We start from the raw sequence: 19,220 nt of genomic DNA, 5'->3' as shown, positions 1-19,220 counted from the left end.
AAGTTTGGCCCCAGTGATGTACTGGGTCACAAGCACTATCATCTGTAGTGTTTTGCAGTCGGTGGCAGAGTAGTTGCAATACCAGGTGGTGATGGAACGAGTCAGGATGCTCTTGATGTTGCAGATGTATAACTTTTTGAGGATCTGAGGACTGTTGTGGGAATATCTAATCAAATGGAAGAGAGGCTTCTGATTCTTTCAAACAACACTTTATTATGAGATTTGTACAAATGGAGAATCAACTACCCACTCAGCAGTGATAGTTGAAAAGATCAACGAACAGTGCCGGTTCAATGCTTTTATAGAGAAAATACATACAACCCCTTTCTGTATACGTGGCAGTCAGCAGATAGTGTCTAAAAGGTCATCCGTTGTCTGTCTAAAGTTAAGATAGCACAAGTTTGATAGCCGAGGGCTCAACCGTTTAACTGCATTCACAACAACAAACACTATATTGTACTCCCTTCTGCAAGGTTCCATGCATGTGACTTTCTGTAGATAGTAAACCCATGGGATTTGCACCCAAATGTCTCATGACTAAGTCACACCAATCCAAGTTTGAATCAGGTTAGAAAAAACACTAGCATATAACAAGAGACTATTCTTTAAGCAGTAAAACACAGGATAGCATTGTGACTAATTATGTAATTTTCCATGACAGGACCCATGCCAAATCTTTTCAGTCTTCTGAGGGGGAATAGGCATTGTCGTACCCTCATCACAACTGTCTTGGTGTGTTTGGACCATGATAGTTTGTTGGTGATGTGGACACCAAGGACCTTGAAGCTATCAACCTGCTCCACTGCAGCCCTGTCGATGAGAATGGGGGTGTGCTCGGTCCTATTTTTCCTGTAGTCCACAATCATCTCCTTTGTCTTGATAACGTTGAGGGAGAGGTTGTTGTCCTGGCACCACACTGCCAGGTCTATGACCTCCTCCCTATAGGCTGTCTCATTGATGTCGGTGATCGGGTCTACCACTGTTGTGTCATCGGCAAACTTAATGATGGTGTTGGAGTCGTGCTTGGCCATACAGTCATGTGTGAACAGGGAATACAGGAGGGGATTGAGCACACACATCTGAGGGGCCCCAGTGTTGAGGATCAGCGTGGCAGACGTGTTGTTACCTAACCTTACCACCTGGGGTCGGCCCGTCAGGAAGTCCAGGATCCAGTTGTAGAGGGAGGTGTTTAGTCCGAGGGTCCTTAGCTTAGTCATGAGCTTTGAGGGCTTTATGGTGTTGAACTCTGAGCTGTAGTCAATTCTCGCGTAGGTGTTCCTTTTGTCCAGATGGGAAAGTGTAGTGTGGAGTGCAATAGAGATTGCATCATCTGTGAATCTTTTGGGGCGGTATGTAAATTGGAGTGGGTCTAGGGTTTCTGGGATAATGGTGTTGATGTGAACCATGACCAGCCTCTCATAGCATTACATGGCTTGAAACCGGTCGGTATTTTCAGACTCAGTCAGGGACAGGTTGAAAATGTGAATGAAGACACTTGCCAGTTGGTCAGTGCATGCTCAGAGTACATGTCCTGGTAATCCATCTGGCCCTACAGCGTTGTGAATATTTTCCTGTTTAAAGGTCTTACTCATATCGGCTACGGAGAGAGTGATCACACAGTCGTCCGGAACAGTTGATGCTCTTACCTGTTTGATGGTTTGTCAGAGGGCATAGCGGGATTTCTTATAAGCGTTCGGGTTAGAGTCCCGCTCCTTGAAAGCAGCAGCTCTGCCCTTTAGTTCAGTGCTGATGTTGCCTGTCATCCATGTACTTATTGTCACTGTGGGAATGACGTCATCAATGCATTTATTGATGAAGCCAGTGACTGATGTGGTGTACTCCTCAATGCCATCGGAAGAATCCCGGAACATATTCCAGTCTGTGCTAGCAAAACAGTCCTGTAGCTTAGCATCTGTGTCATCTGACCCCTTCCTTTTGAGCATGTCACTGGTACTTCCTGCTTTAGTTTTTGCTTGTAAGCAGGAATCAGGAGGATAGAGTTATGGTCAGATTTTCCAAATGGAGTGTGAGGGAGAGCTTGTTCTGCGTCTCTGTGTGTGGAGTAAAAGTGGTCTAGAGTTGTTGTTTATTCTCTGGTTGCACATTTAACATGCTGGTAGAAATTAGGTAAAATGGATTTAAGTTTCCCTGCATGAACATCCCTGGCCACAAGGAGCTCCGCCTCTGGATGAGCATTTTCTTGTTTGCTTATGGCCTTATACAGCTCATTTAGTGCCAGCATCGGTTTGTGGTGGTAAATAGACAACTCCGAAAAAATATAGATGAAAACTCTTGAAGTAAATAGTGTGGTATACAGCTTATCATTCCACTGATCCAGAGGGGCTCAGCGGTCCAAGGCACTGCATCTCAGTGCTAGAGGTGTCACAACAGACACTGGTTCGATTCCAGGCTGCGTCACAACCGGCCGTGATTGGGAGTCCTATAGGGTGGCGCACTATTGGCCCAGCATCATCCGGGTTAGGGTTTGGCCGTCATTGTAAATAAGAATTTGTTCTTCACTGACTTGCCTAGTTAAATAAATAAAATAAAAATATATAAATGAGATACTCTACCTCAGATGAGCAAAACCTTAAGACTTCCTTAATATTAGATTTTGTTCAGCTGTTCTATTATGCTGATGGACCAAAAACTCAGCCAGCTGTATGTTAACCATGTCGGCTTCAGCCACTACTTTGTGAAACTTAAGATATTACAGTTTTTAATGTCCCATTGCTTGGATTGTCTTGATCGTAGCTCATCCATTTAGTTATCAATTGATTGCATGTTGGCTAATAGGACTGATGGTAGAGGGGGATTACTCACTCGCCGTCAGATCCTTACAAGGCACCCCAACCTATGTCCCCAATATCTCAGTCTCTTCTTCATGCGAATGGCGGGGATTTGGGCCTTGTCCATCGTCTGAAGTAAATCCTTCACGTCTGACTCGTTAAATAAAAATAAAAAATATTTGTCTAGTACGAGGTGAGTAATCGCTGTCCACAAGCTCTTTCGGTCATAAGAGACAGTGGCAAAAACATTATGTACAAAATAAGTTACAAATAACGTGAAAAAACACACAATAGCACAATTGGTTAAAACGGAAGCCATCTCCTCCGGCAAATTCATCAAATCAAATCAAATCAAATCAAATCAAATTTATTTATATAGCCCTTCGTACATCAGCTGATATCTCAAAGTGCTGTACAGAAACCCAGCCTAAAACCCCAAACAGCAAACAATGCAGGTGTAAAAGCACAGTGGCTAGGAAAAACTCCCTAGAAAGGCCAAAACCTAGGAAGAAACCTAGAGAGGAACCGGGCTATGTGGGGTGGCCAGTCCTCTTCTGGCTGTGCCGGGTAGAGATTATAACAGAACATGACCAAGATGTTCAAATGTTCATAAATGACCAGCATGGTCGAATAATAATAAGGCAGAACAGTTGAAACTGGAGCAGCAGCACAGTCAGGTGGACTGGGGACAGCAAGGAGCCTTCATGTCAGGTAGTCCTGGGGCACGGTCCTAGGGCTCAGGTCAGTTGAAACTGGAGCAGGAGCATGGCCAGGTGGACTGGGGACAGCAAGGAGTCCTCATGTCAGGTAGTCCTGGGACATGGTCCTAGGGCTCAGGTCCTCCGAGAGAGAGAAAGAAAGAGAGAAGGAGAGAATTAGAGAACGCACACTTAGATTCACACAGGACACCGAATAGGACAGGAGAAGTACTCCAGATATAACAAACTGACCCTAGCCCCCGACACATAAACTACTGCAGCATAAATACTGGAGGCTGAGACAGGAGGGGTCAGGAGACACTGTGGCCCCATCCGAGGACACCCCGGACAGGGCCAAACAGGAAGGATATAACCCCACCCACTTTGCCAAAGCACATCCCCCACACCACTAGAGGGATATCTTCAACCACCAACTTACCATCCTGAGACAAGGCCGAGTATAGCCCACAAAGATCTCCGCCACGGTACAACCCAAGGGGGGCAACCCAGACAGGCCGACCACAACAGTGAATCAACCCACCCAGGTGACGCACCCCCCCAGGGACGGCATGAGAGAGCCCCAGCAAGCCAGTGACTCAGCCCCGTAACAGGGTTAGAGGCAGAGAATCCCAGTGGAAAGAGGGGAACCGGCCAGGCAGAGACAGCAAGGGCGGTTCGTTGCTCCAGAGCCTTTCCGTTCACCTTCCCACTCCTGGGCCAGACTACACTCAATCATATGACCCACTGAAGAGATGAGTCTTCAGTAAAGACTTAAAGGTTGAGACCGAGTTTGCGTCTCTGACATGGGTAGGCAGACCGTTCCATAAAAATGGAGCTCTATAGGAGAAAGCCCTGCCTCCAGCTGTTTGCTTAGAAATTCTAGGGACAATTAGGAGGCCTGCGTCTTGTGACCGTAGCGTACGTGTAGGTATGTACGGCAGGACCAAATCAGAGAGGTAGGTAGGAGCAAGCCCATGTAATGCTTTGTAGGTTAGCAGTAAAACCTTGAAATCAGCCCTTGCTTTGACAGGAAGCCAGTGTAGAGAGGCTAGCACTGGAGTAATATGATCAAATTTTTTGGTTCTAGTCAGGATTCTAGCAGCCGTATTTAGCACTAACTGAAGTTTATTTAGTGCTTTATCCGGGTAGCCGGAAAATAGAGCATTGCAGTAGTCTAACCTAGAAGTGACAAAAGCATGGATTAATTTTTCTGCATCATTTTTGGACAGAAAGTTTCTGATTTTTGCAATGTTACGTAGATGGAAAAAAGCTGTCCTCGAAATGGTCTTGATATGTTCTTCAAAAGAGAGATCAGGGTCCAGAGTAACGCCGAGGTCCTTCACAGTTTTATTTGAGACGACTGTACAACCATTAAGATTAATTGTCAGATTCAACAGAAGATCTCTTTGTTTCTTGGGACCTAGAACAAGCATCTCTGTTTTGTCCGAGTTTAATAGTAGAAAGTTTGCAGCCATCCACTTCCTTATGTCTGAAACACATGCTTCTAGCGAGGGCAATTTTGGGGCTTCACCATGTTTCATTGAAATGTACAGCTGTGTGTCATCCGCATAGCAGTGAAAGTTTACATTATGTTTTCGAATAACATCCCCAAGAGGTAAAATATATAGTGAAAACAATAGTGGTCCTAAAACAGAACCTTGAGGAACACCGAAATGTACAGTTGATTTGTCAGAGGACAAACCATTCACAGAGACAAACTGATATCTTTCCGACAGATAAGATCTAAACCAGGCCAGAACTTGTCCGTGTAGACCAATTTGGGTTTCCAATCTCTCCAAAAGAATGTGGTGATCGATGGTATCAAAAGCAGCACTAAGGTCTAGGAGCACGAGGACAGATGCAGAGCCTCGGTCCGATGCCATTAAAATGTCATTTACCACCTTCACAAGTGCCGTCTCAGTGCTATGATGGGGTCTAAAACCAGACTGAAGCATTTCGTATACATTGTTTGTCTTCAGGAAGGCAGTGAGTTGCTGCGCAACAGCCTTCTCTAAAATCTTTGAGAGGAATGGAAGATTCGATATAGGCCGATAGTTTTTATATTTTCTGGGTCAAGGTTTGGCTTTTTCAAGAGAGGCTTTATTACTGCCACTTTTAGTGAGTTTGGTACACATCCAGTGGATAGAGAGCCGTTTATTATGTTCAACATAGGAGGGCCAAGCACAGGAAGCAGCTCTTTCAGTAGTTTAGTTGGAATAGGGTCCAGTATACAGCTTGAAGGTTTAGAGGCCATGATTATTTTCATCATTGTGTCAAGAGATATAGTACTAAAACACTTGAGCGTCTCTCTTGATCCTAGGTCCTGGCAGAGTTGTGCAGACTCAGGACAACTGAGGTTTGGAGGAATACGCAGGTTTAAAGAGGAGTCCGTAATTTGCTTTCTAATAATCATAATCTTTTCCTCAAAGAAGTTCATGAATTTATCACTGCTAAAGTGAAAGTCATCCTCTCTTGGGGAATGCTGCTTTTTGGTTAGCTTTTCCACAGTATCAAAAAGGAATTTCGGATTGTTCTTATTTTCCTCAATTAAGTTAGAAAAATAGGACGATCGAGCAGCAGTAAGGGCTCTTCGGTACTGCACGGTACCGTCCTTCCAAGCTAGTCGGAAGACTTCCAGTTTGGTGTGGCGCCATTTCCGTTCCAATTTTCTGGAAGCTTGCTTCAGAGCTCGGGTATTTTCTGTGTACCAGGGAGCTAGTTTCTTATGAGACATTTTTTTAGTTTTTAGGGGTGCAACTGCATCTAGGGTATTGCGCAAGGTTAAATTGAGATCCTCAGTTAGGTGGTTAACGGATTTTTGTCCTCTGGCGTCCTTGGGTAGGCAGAGGGAGTCTGGAAGGGCACCAAGGAATCTTTGTGTTGTCTGTGAATTTATAGCACGACTTTTGATGTTCCTTGGTTGGGGTCTGAGCAGATTATTTGTTGCAATTGCAAACGTAATAAAATGGTGGTCCGATAGTCCAGGATTATGAGGAAAAACATTAAGATCCACAACATTTATTCCATGGGACAAAACTAGGTCCAGCGTATGACTGTGACAGTGAGTGGGTCCAGAGACATGTTGGACAAAACCCACTGAGTCGATGATGGCTCCAAAAGCCTTTTGGAGTGGGTCTGTGGACTTTTCCATGTGAATATTAAAGTCACCAAAGATTAGAATATTATCTGCAATGACTACAAGGTCTGATAGGAATTCAGGGAACTCAGTGAGAAACGCTGTATATGGCCCAGGAGGCCTGTAAACAGTAGCTATAAAAAGTGATTGAGTAGGCTGCATAGATTTCATGACTAGAAGCTCAAAAGACGAAAACGTCATTTTTTTTTTTGTAAATTGAAATTTGCTATCGTAAATGTTAGCAACACCTCCGCCTTTGCGGGATGCACGGGGATATGGTCACTAGTGTAGCCAGGAGGTGAGGCCTCATTTAACACAGTAAATTCATCAGGCTTAAGCCATGTTTCAGTCAGGCCAATCACATCAAGATTATGATCAGTGATTAGTTCATTGACTATAATTGCCTTTGAAGTAAGGGATCTAACATTAAGTAGCCCTATTTTGAGATGTGAGGTATCATGAGCTCTTTCAGTAATGACAGGAATGGAGGTGGTCTTTATCCTAGTGAGATTGCTAAGGCGAACACCGCCATGTTTAGTTTTGCCCAACCTAGGTCGAGGCACAGACACGGTCTCAATGGTGATAGCTGAGCTGACTACACTGACTATGCTAGTGGCAGACTCCACTATGCTGGCAGGCTGGCTAATAGCCTGCTGCCTGGCCTGCACCCTATTTCATTGTGGAGCTAGAGGAGTTAGAGCCCTGTCTATGTTGGCAGATAAGATGAGAGCACCCCTCCAGCTAGGATGGAGTCCGTCACTCCTCAGCAGGTCAGGCTTGGTCCTGTTTGTGGGTGAGTCCCAGAAAGAGGGCCAATTATCTACAAATTCTATCTTTTGGGAGGGGCAGAAAACAGTTTTCAACCAGCGATTGAGTTGTGAGACTCTGCTGTAGAGCTCATCACTCCCCTAACTGGGAGGGGGCCAGAGACAATTACTCGATGCCGACACATCTTTCTAGCTGATATGCACGCAGAAGCTATGTTGCGCTTGGTGATCTCTGACTGTTTCATCCTAACATCGTTGGTGCCGACGTGGATAACAATATCTCTATACTCTCTACACTCGCCAGTTTTAGCTTTAGCCAGCACCATCTTCAGATTAGCCTTAACGTCGGTAGCCCTGCCCCGGGTAAACAGTGTATGATCGCTGGATGATTCGCTTTAAGTCTAATACTGCGGGTAATGGAGTCGCCAATGACTAGAGTTTTCAATTTGTCAGAGCTAATGGTGGGAAGCTTCGGCGTCTCAGACCCCGTAACGGGAGGAGTAGAGACCAGAGAAGACTCGGTCTCTGACTCCGACCCGCTGCTTAATGGGGAAAACCGGTTGAAAGTTTCTGTCTGCTGAATGAGCGACACCGGTTGAGCGTTCCTACAGCATTTCCTTCCAGAAACCGTGAGAAAGTTGTCCGGCTGCGGGGACTGTGCCAGGGGATTTATACTACTATCTGTACTTACTGGTGGCACAGACGCTGTTTCATCCTTTCCTACACTGAAATTACCCTTGCCTAACGATTGCGTCTGAAGCTGGGCTTGCAGTACAGCTATCCTCGCCGTAAGGCGAGCACAGCGGCTGCAATTAGAAGGCATCATGTTAATGTTACTACTTAGCTTCGGCTGTTGGAGGTCCTGACGAATCGTGTCCAGATAAAGCGTCCGGAGTGAAAAAGTTGAGGAAAAAATAAATAAATATATGAACGGTAATTAAAAAGTGAAACCCGTAAAGTTGTCAGGTAGCAAAATAGGTTGGCAACAAAACACACAGCAATTCGAAAACAAGCCTGCAAGTTGTGACCGGATATGACTCTTCCTCTTCAAGTGAAGAATAGGAGTAGTAGGAGTTCAATGCCATACAACCAAGAGTAGATGCAGGTGTTCTGTACTAACAACAGCAGTCAAGCACCCAAATGACCTTGCTAGCTACTTTCAGACAAAAATGAGGGAACAGCTCACTGAACATAACTCCCACTAGCAGAGCTGGTTAGGCTGATATGTTATCCAGAGTGTTGGTGAGTGCAACTGTGCTGTCAGATTGTCTGCCAATGAGTAGGGTTGATCCGAACACTCTGACCTCACAACGGCAGTCAAGCACCCAAGCTAACTGGCTAACATTGGCTAGCTTGCTAGCTACTTCCAGACACAAATGAGAGAACACCCCACTCTGACCATTTTAATCGCCATAGCAGAGCTGGTTTGGTTGTTTTCATGTTATCTAGAACGTTGGGGATTGTAACTGTGCTGCTGGCAACAATGTAATTACGATTTTTGGCCAACATTTACTGACACCGGCCATATTCAGCGGGTTTTGAGCATTAGTCAATTCAGCGATCTGGCAAACTCAGATGAGAGTCTTTTGTTCACGTGTAGCTAGCTAACAATGAGCCATAATCCCAACTCATGTGTCACGTTCGTCGAATGGAGGAGACCAAGGCTCAGCGTAAGATGAATACATACTTTTTAATGAAGACGAAGAACACTTCAAACCTGTTGTGACTAGGGGGCAGTATTTTCATTTTTGGAAAAAAAACGTTCCCGTAGTAAACGGGATATTTTTTCAGGACAAGATGCTAGAATATGCATATAATTACAGTTTAGAATAGAAAACACTCTAAAGTTTCCAAAACTGTAAAAATTGTCTGTGAGTATAACAGAACTGATGTTGCAGGCGAAAGCCTGAGAAAAATCCAATCCGGAAGTGCCTCATGTTTTGAAAGCGCTGTGTTCCAATGCGTCCCTATTGAGCAGTGAATGGGCTATCAACCAGATTACTCTTTCTCCGTATTCCCAAAGGTGTCTACAGCATTGTGACGTAGTTTTACGCATTTATGTTGAAGAATACCCGTAAGCGGCTACATTGCGCAAGTGGTCACCTGATGCTCTCAGAGAGATTCTCGCGTAAAATACAGAGGTAGCCATTACTCCAATCGGTCCTACTGAAAAACTAATTGTCTCGATGGATATATTATCGAATAGATATTTGAAAAACACCTTGAGGATTAATTATAAACAACGTTTGCCACGTTACGAATGAGCTTACATTTTATACGTATTCCCCAAGGTGTCTACAGCATTGTGACGTATTTTTACGCATTTCCGTTGAAAAATAGCCGTAAGGGACCATATTTAGCAGATGGTCACATGGTGTCTCCCGCAGAAAATCTTGCGTAAAATACTGAGGTAGCCATTTTTCCAATCACTTCTTATGAGAAACCAATTGCTTCGAAGGATATATTATCGAATATATATGTCAAAAACACCTTGAGGATTGATCCTAAACAGCGTTTGCTGTGTTTCTGTCGATATTATGGAGCTAATTTGGAAAAAAGTTTGGCGTTGTAGTGGTAGCATTTTCCGGTTGATTTCTCAGCCAAGCATGATGAACAAACGGGAGCTATTTCGCCTACAAAAATAATATTTTTGGAAAAAAGGAACATTTGCTATCTAACTGGGAGTCTCTTGAGTGAAAACATCCAATGTTCTTGTTAAGGGAATTTTTATCAATGATGACTAATTATGTATAAAATTCAATCAGGACTGACTAGTCCAAATGCTATTATGTACTGTACATGTATGAATTTTCTCTCTTGCTCCCATTCCCAATTGTATATAATATAGTCAGGAGTTTAGAACAATGCCTTGGTACAAATGAATGAACTATCTCCAGATGGCAGGGACGGACTATCTCCAGACTGTCTAGAATGCTCATCTACACTGACTGACCTTAAAACAGAGGAATTTAGAATTCCTTCAACAGTTCTTCAAAGGTAAATTATTTAATTTTATTGCTTTTCTTATTTTCGTGAAAATGTTGCCTGCTGCCAGCAGAGCCTAGCATAGCATTATGCCATGATAAACTTACACAAATGCTTGTCTAGCGTTGGCTGTAACGCATATTTAGAAATTCTGAGATGACAGTGTGATTAACAAAAGGCTAAGCTTGTGTTTCAATATATTTTATTTGCGATTTTCATGAATTGGAAAAGTTTCTACTGGTATTTATGTCCGCTGTGTTATGCTAATTAGTTTGAGGCTATGATTACGCTCCCAGATCCGGGATTGCTAGTCGCAAAGGTTAATCACCCTGTCATATCAGATTTTCAAAATATGCTTTACAGCCAAAGCTAGACAAGCATTTGTGTAAGTTTATCAATAGCCTAGCATAGCATTTTGTCCAGCTAGCAGCAGGTAACTTGGTCACGGAAATCAGAAAAGCAATCAAATTAAATTGTTTACCTTTGATGAGCTTCGGATGTTTTCACTCACGAGACTCCCAGTTAGATAGCAAATGTTCATTTTTTCCCAAAATATTATTTTTGTAGGCGAAATAGCTCTGTTTGTTCTTCACGTTTGGCTGAGAATTCGCCCGGAAATTGCAGTCACGAAAACGGCAAAAAATATTCAAAATTAGCTCCATAATATCGACAGAAACATGGCAACCGTTGTTTATAATCAATCTTCAAGGTGTTTTTCAAATACCTATTCGATAATATATCCATCAGGACAATTAGTTTTTCAGTAGGACCGATTGGAGTAATGGCTACCTCTGTATTTTACGCGAGAATCTCTCTGGGAGCATCAGGTGACCACTTGCGCAATGTAGCTGTGTACGGGTATTCTTCAACATAAATGCGTAAAACTACGTCACAATGCTGTAGACACCTTCAGGAATACGGAGAAAGAGTAATCTGGTTGGTAGCCCATTCACTGCTCAATAGGGACACATTGGAACGCAGCGCTTTCAAAACATGGGGCACTTCCGGATTGGATTTTTCTCAGGCTTTCGCCTGCAACATCAGTTCTGTTATACTCACAGACAATATTTTTACAGTTTTGGAAACTTTAGAGTGTTTTCTATCCTAAACCGTCAATTATATGCATATTCTAGCATCTTGTCCGGACAAAATATCCCGTTTACTATGGGAACGTTGTTTTTCCAAAAATTCAAATACTGCCCCCTAGTCACAATTAAAACAATATTTCCCATAGACTTAAGGGCCCTGCTTTAAATGACGTGCAACTTATGAAGCCTTCATAAAGCCTTCATTAGCACTACATAAGTATGTGACAAATACAATCAAGAGCATTATTGAATACTATTTAATATTATGCATTATAAATGAATTTCTATAAGCATATAATTTTCTTGCATTTTCCTTCCTTCAGTGATCGACTACTGTTCGTTTGGGAATCACAGCTGTCAGCATGATTGTGTGGATGTACTCAATGGCTATTTCTGCCGCTGTGCTGAGGGATACATGCTCCAAGAGGATGGAAAGACCTGCCAGAGTAAGTTTCTACACTCTTTAAAGGGCCAATGCAGCTGCTTTTATCTCAATATCAAATCATTTCTGGGTAACAATTAAGTACAGTTCCTTACTGTGATTGTTTTCAATTAAAATGGTTAAAAAATAAACAGCAAAGAGCATTTTCTCAAGTAAGTATTTTGCTAGGACTGTTTAGGAGTGGTCTGAGTGGGGAAAGGAAAACTGAAAACTAGCTGTTATTGGCAGAGGTTTGGAACTCTCTTATTTATCTATTAGATAATTTACTGCCAGGTGATGTCAACAGGCAGGCCAAACCTCTATTCAACTAAAAGGGCATTATCATCAATTTCACAATATTATTCCAACCTCACATTGTGGAAATATATATAAATCAAAGAAAAATCACATTTCTGACTGCACTGGGCCTTTAAGAGGCTTGAATCTTTATAAAGCCAGGAGCACGCTTCAGCTATTGAACCCAAATATTGAAGTCTATGTAAGATTAATTCACAAACATTTTTTACATTAGTCTACACATAGCCATTTGGGTGTACAACTGTTTTATTTTACATGGGGGGAAAAATACTCTAAATTGGATTTTCATAAAAAGTGGTGACCATTATCTGTGTGTACTGTTAATCTAATGAACAAAAATTAGATTAATAAACACTAATTTAATAAGTGGTATGAGCTACAGTAGTTACTCCTCTCTACTTAAAAACAAACAAACAAAAAAAGCTATCCAGCCAAGCCTTTGTTATCCAATAATAATATACACTGGACTCAACTGGATATGGTCACTTGCCTAGAAATATTCAAGAAAATCCCAAGATCAATCTATTCTTTGACAGATGGTTCCCATGAAGTGAAACCTTCTATTTTCCCCAGGCCACATCCATGGATGACTATACCGCCAAACATAATATCAAAGCCTTTATTCATTTATTCATTCATCATCATACACGTGCCAAAAAAAGTATGTTGGTTATTTCTCCAATTGGTACATCACATGCACGCATGCATACTTGCATAAATGTTTGTGAGTATCTCCTGGTAATGCTTACTTGCCATATCAATATTTTTGTACTGTTTTGTTATTTATTTGTGCCAGACGTGTCTACAATTACAGTGGCTTGCGAAAGTATGCACCCCCGTGTAATTTTTCCTATTTTGTTGCCTTACAACATGGGAATTAAAATAGATTTTTTGGGGGGGTTGTATCATTTGATTTACACAACATGCCTACCACTTTGAAAATGCTAAATATTTTTGAATTATTTTTTATTATAAGACAAAAAAACTTAACTTGAGCGTGCAATACTTTGTAGAGCCAACTTTTGCTGCAATTACAGCTGCAGGTCTCTTGGGGTATGTCTCAATAACCTTGGCACATCTAGCCACTGGGATCATTGTCCCTTCAAAACTGCTCCAGCTCCTTCAAGTTGAATGGATTCCGCTGGTGTACAGCAATCTTTAAGTAATACCACAGATTCTCAATTGGATTGATGTCTGGGCTTTGACTAGGATATTCCAAGACATTTAAATGTTTCCCCTTAAACCACTCGAGTGTTGCTTTAGCAGTATGCTTAGGGTATGTCACGATCATCGTAATGAGCGGACTAAGGCGCAGCGTGAGTAAAGTTCCACGTATTTTTAATCTCCGTGAAACAAACAACTAAACGTGAAGTCATGACGCGCACACAGGCAACTAAACATAAACAATATTCCACAAATGGCTACTTAAATATGAAAAATGGCTACTTAAATAATGATGATTACCAGCTGCCTCTAATTGGGAACCATACGAAACACCAACATAGAAAATTTAAACTAGAAGACCCCCTAGTCACGCCCTGACCTACTACACCATAGAGAAACAAGAGCTCTCTATGGTGAGGGCGTGACAGGGTCATCGTCCTGCTGTAAGGTTAACTTCTGTCCCAGTCTCAAATCTCTGGAAGACTGAAACAGGTTCCCTTCAAGAATATCCCTTTATTTAGTGCCATCCATCATGCCTTCAATTCTGACCAGTTTCCCAGTCACTGCCGACAAAAAACATCCCCACATGTATCATGCTGATGCTGCCATCCCCATGCTTCACTGTGGGGATGATATCTCGGGGTGATGAGAGGTGGTGGGTTTGTGCCAGACATGACATTTTTCTTAATGGCCAAAAAGCTCAATTTTAGTCTCATCTGACCAGAGGTACCTTCTTCCATATTTTTGGGGAGTCTTCAACATGCCTTTTGGCAAACACCAAATGTGTCTGCTTACTTTCTTCATTAGACAATGGCTTTTTTTAGCCACTCTTCCGTAAAGCCCAGCTCTGTGGAGTGTACGGCTTAAAGTGGTCCTATGGACAGATACTCCAATCTCCGCTGTGGAGCTTGGCAGCTCCTCCAGGGTTATCTTTGGTCTCTTTGTTGCCTCTCTGATTAATGCCCTCCTTGCCTGATCCCTGAGTTTTGGTGGGTGGCCCTCTCTTGGCAGGTCTGTTGTGGTGCCATATTCTTCCCATTTTATTATTTTTTAATAATGGATTTAATGATGCTCCGTGAGTTTCTGATATTTTTTTTATTACCCAACCCTGATCTGTACTTCTCCACAACTTTGTCCCTGACCTGTTTGGAGAGCTCCTTGGTCTTCATGGTGCCCCTTGCATAGTGGTGTTGCAGACTCTGGAGCATTTCAGAACAGGGGTATATATACTGAGATGATATGACAGATCATGTGACACTTAGATTGCACACATGTGGACTTTATTTAACTAATTACGTGACTTCTGAAGGTAATTGGTTTCAACAGATCTTATTTAGGGCTTCATAGCAAAGGGGGTGTACACTTTTGCACGCACCACTTTTCCGATTTGTTATTATTTCGAATTTTTTTAAACAAGTATTTGTTTTTCATTTCACTTCACCAATTTGGACTATTTTGTGTATATCAATTACATGAAATCCAAATAAAATTAATAATAAAAATAAAATTGATTTAAACTACAGGTTGTCATGCAACAAAATAGGAAAATCGCCAAGGGGGATGAATACTTTTGCATCATTGGTATTACCAGGTCGCAGTTGTAAATGATAAATACAATAACTCAAACGGTAAACAGTCAGAAAGTACATTAGACTGACTGCCGGAATATTTTTCTCAGCTGATCCTCAAATCTGCATAACGTTCAAGATGGTTAGGATGATCAGTAGTAAGCTGGACTGCCAGTATGAAGTAAATGGGTATCACTTCACCTAAGGTGCACACGCGTAATACATTAATACTACTTATAAGCATGTATGAGTTCATACTGTTTTACAGTCAACACATGATATCTCCTGTCTTTGGCAATTTTTCAACACGACTTAAAAGATTTTACCTCAGGATCATTATGGAATGATAAGACATTTTAAGACTGTCATAACTCCTTACTGCATGATAATGCATCATGTGTGTGGACCTTAATGAACTGTATTCTGTACATGAAACCACAGCCATGCCGTAATCAGTGTCTCTGTTTTTTATGAAACACAGTGATGGACCTGTGTGGTGAGGGGAAGCATGACTGTGAGCAGATCTGTATCGCCTCGCCAGGCGTCTTCACCTGCAACTGCAACGCTGGCTACACTCTCAACAATGACAAGAAGACCTGTACAAGTTAGTGAGGCCAAACAGTAAAATGTATTTAGCTGGGAGCAGATCTATCCAACAGCATATTTAAGGTGGCTGCTTGTTAAGGTTTGCGGTGATCATTGTGAGCACAACAAATCTACATACTGTTCAATATTGGTCAAGCCCGAGACCCGCCTTTAAAATATGAAGAGTGAAAATCTGTTCTAAAATGTCAATCAATCAAAATGATATTTAACAATTAACTTTGACTATATATCCATAACACATTCATTACACATCTATAAGTGTTTAATGAAAATGTCCCAACCACATTATTAAAGATTAATGAAAAATATCCATAGCATATCTATAGCGCATTCATATCATGCTATGCAAGAGTTCATATTTAGGCATCTTAATAGATGCATCGTTACAATGACAAAGTAGTGTCATCATTATGACTGTTCTGAAAAGTGTGCTTCTGCCATACCATTGTTATCGTATATGCCAAAAATTATGCTTATTTATACAACGGGTGTTTTGGAATTCCCATTATAGTCTAGGGCAGCAGGTAGCCTAGCGGTTAGAGTGTTGGGCCAGTAGCCAAAAGGTTGCTGGTTTGAATACCTGAGCCGTCAAGGTGAAAAATCTGTTGCGGTGTTGCCAATTTAGCAACTTAGTTGCTATATTTGGTGAGTTTTCAGACCCCTCCAGAGACTTTTATGGGTAAAAGACTCTAGCAACAAATTCAAAATGCCATCTAGTGACTTCTGGGACAAATCAAGGAGCCAACAGCAGATCTCACTGAAAAATAGTTGGCAACACTGATCTGTTGATGTGTCCTTGAGCAAGGCACTTAACCCTAATTTGCTCCAGTGGCGCCAGACTACTACGGCTGACCCTGTAAGACAACACATTTCACTAGACCTATCTGGTGTATGTGATAATAAAACATCTGTTTATCATGCCCATGATACACTAAATACCATCCACATGGCGAGTACATTCAGAAAAAGTGCCATCATTTACGTTGTTACCAAGCAAGCACTACTTCTACTTCTACTTTTACAGACCCACTGCCCAGCCATGCAATTTATAAACTTAATCACCACTGTAAAAAGCATCTAGACATTATAATTTGCAACATCAATTTTGAAATTCGATCTCCACTGTGTCCCATAGTAATAAACGGAACAAGACCAATGATTTATAAACAAAATACACTAGATGACTGATAGGGGGCACTGTGTCCCATGGTAGGGAGTCGGAACGAGACCAATCATTTATAAACTATATACACTAGATGACTGATAGGCGCTGTGTTGAAGCCACAGTGTCTCCATCTCCCCTTACCATTTTCAATTTTGGGGGGGAAGCTTTAGAAATGCATGTATTAATGTCTACATTAGTTTTTGCCATATGAGGGCGATTCGTGGTGGAAGAACACAGTAGTTCTTATAGAACGCCAGCAAAAAAAGCCTCTATTTACATGTTGCTTATGAGTGCATTGCACACTACTTTTGGATTATAATTGGATTTTAAGGCTCGTATGATTGTCCTGCTTAATAATAAACTTCAACCAGTACAATGGCTCTTTGGCTAGCTTTTTTTGATACAGCCTATGTCAATGAGCGTTAGCATTCCAACTAACAACTGCTGCATTCCAGATAGTTATTTTGTAAAGAGCACAACTAAATATAATCTTAGAGACTGTTCAAGCATTATAGAATTAATAAAATGTAAATCTAGACTATGTTGAATGGGCGCAGATGGCGATGGTTTTCTTACTGCAGCCAAGAGTCTCGCGCATCTGTGTGTGACGTCAGTGTGTTGTGTACTGGAAAAGGTTGTATTAATATCAAATCATATCAAATGTATTTATATAGCCCTTCTTGCATCAGCTGATATATCAAAGTGCTGTACAGAAACCCAGTCTAAAACCCCAAACAGCAAGCAATGCAGGTGAAGAAGCACGGTGGCTAGGAAAAACTCCCTAGAAAGGGAAAAACCTAGGAATAAACCTTTAGAGGAACCAGGCTATGAGGGGTGGCCAGTCCTCTTCTGGCTGTGCCAGCTGGAGATTATAACAGAACATGGCCAAGATGTTCAAATGTTCTTAAATGACCAGCATGGTCAAATAATAATAACCACAGTAGTTTTCGAGGGTGCAGCAAGTCAGGAGGAGCTGGCTTTTCATAGCCGATCATTAAGAGTATCTCTGACGCTCCTGCTGTCTCTAGAGAGTTGAAAACAGCAGGTCTGGGATGGGTAGCACATCCGGTGAACAGGTCAGGGTTCCATAGCCGCAGGCAGAACAGTTGAAACTGGAGCAGCAGCATGGCTGGACTGGGGACAGCAAGGAGTCATCATGCCAGGTAGTCCTGAGGCATGGTCCTAGGGCTCAGGTCCTCCGAGAGAGAGAGAGAAAGAAAGAGAGAAAGAGATAATTAGAGAGAGCATACTTCAATTCACACAGGGACACCGGATAAGACAGGAGAAGTACTCCAGATATAACAAACGGCCGTAGCCCCCGACACAAACTACTGCAGCATAAATACATATATTTCATTTCAACCTTTTAATAATGTGGTTTGGATCTGTTGTAACACGTACCTGAAATGCTTACGGATGTGTAATGAATGTGTTATGGATATATAGTCAAAGTAAATCGCTAGCGAGAGATAAAAATGTAAACAATAGTTACCCAGAGGAAAATGTGGGAGGGTCATGCTTTTTCAATTTCAGTCAAGGGGAGGTTTTAGTATTTTTTTTATTTAGTCCAGGGGAGGGTTATGTAATTTGTAATCGATTAAATGTTATATTGCTCAGGGTTTGAGAATTAGTTGCTTATCATAGTATCTCATGTGTGTCCGATGACGGCCCTCATCTCTGATTTTCTGCTGGGTGTACAATATCCATGACTTACTATAGGCCTAGGCTATATGAAGAGCATGCTCGTAGAAGCACAGGGCAAAGTTATATTTTTAAGAAAATGTACTTCAGTCCCGAGCTTTTTGCGCTTCTGCGATGGTGTATATGAGTGGCGGACGGTGCCGTTTAAAATGAGGGAGGACAATTTTTTATTTTTTTTATGAGCATGGATTTATTTCTATTACAGCATATTGGATGACTGTCATATTCCATTCACCCAGCTCAAATTAACATCAATAGGTTTACTACATGATACTAAAATGTTCCTTATACCCAGCATGAGGTTACTACAACCTAGCCTATGAATGAAAGTTTACAACATATGTGCACAGGTCCAACGAAATTTGAGTAATCAAGGTGACAGACATTGACACATTCAATACTGCCTTGCACCATCTTGTCTGCAGCTAGCTGATCTAGGGTGTAATCATAAGTGTAACACTTGCAAACAAGAGTTCCTATTGTTTATCCCCATTTCGTTCAGTTTGCTTCTGTTTAATACATTATTTTCAGCAAAATTGGCGGAATGAATACACCGTTGATCACACACAAACACAGTTCAGTGTCATAGCAGCCACATACAAACTGTATGATCCCTTTGATCATTGGATACTTCCTTCTCGCATCTAGGCGCTCTTCTCTTTTCACCTCTTCCCTTCGCTTGTGGACTTCAGTGCACAACTAATCAGCTGTCTGTGACCAGGCGAAAAAACCTTTCTAACAAACCTTCATATCATCACTGCTAAACTGCTACACACAGCCTACATCATCACCAAATATGGTGGCTTATACTACT

At 41.8% G+C, this 19,220-nt stretch overlaps 1 protein-coding gene across 3 annotated transcripts in view; it reads left to right on the top strand.

The window, feature by feature from the left end:
- Positions 1-19,220, top strand: part of LOC118370033 (matrilin-4-like) — a 62,542-nt gene that overhangs the window by 10,150 nt on the left and 33,172 nt on the right. For all 3 annotated transcript variants that reach the window (XM_052498955.1, XM_035754788.2, XM_035754790.2), the window contains exons 7-8: positions 11,787-11,909; positions 15,416-15,538. In XM_052498955.1, the coding sequence (XP_052354915.1) occupies positions 11,787-11,909; positions 15,416-15,538 (246 nt within the window). The remainder of the gene's footprint in view (positions 1-11,786; positions 11,910-15,415; positions 15,539-19,220) is intronic.

Source organism: Oncorhynchus keta, chromosome 37, assembly GCF_023373465.1.
Source record: "Oncorhynchus keta strain PuntledgeMale-10-30-2019 chromosome 37, Oket_V2, whole genome shotgun sequence".
In the NCBI taxonomy this organism is placed as follows: domain Eukaryota; kingdom Metazoa; phylum Chordata; class Actinopteri; order Salmoniformes; family Salmonidae; genus Oncorhynchus; species Oncorhynchus keta.
Note: the sequence above shows the minus strand (reverse complement) of the source record. Positions and strands in the feature narration are given on the sequence as shown.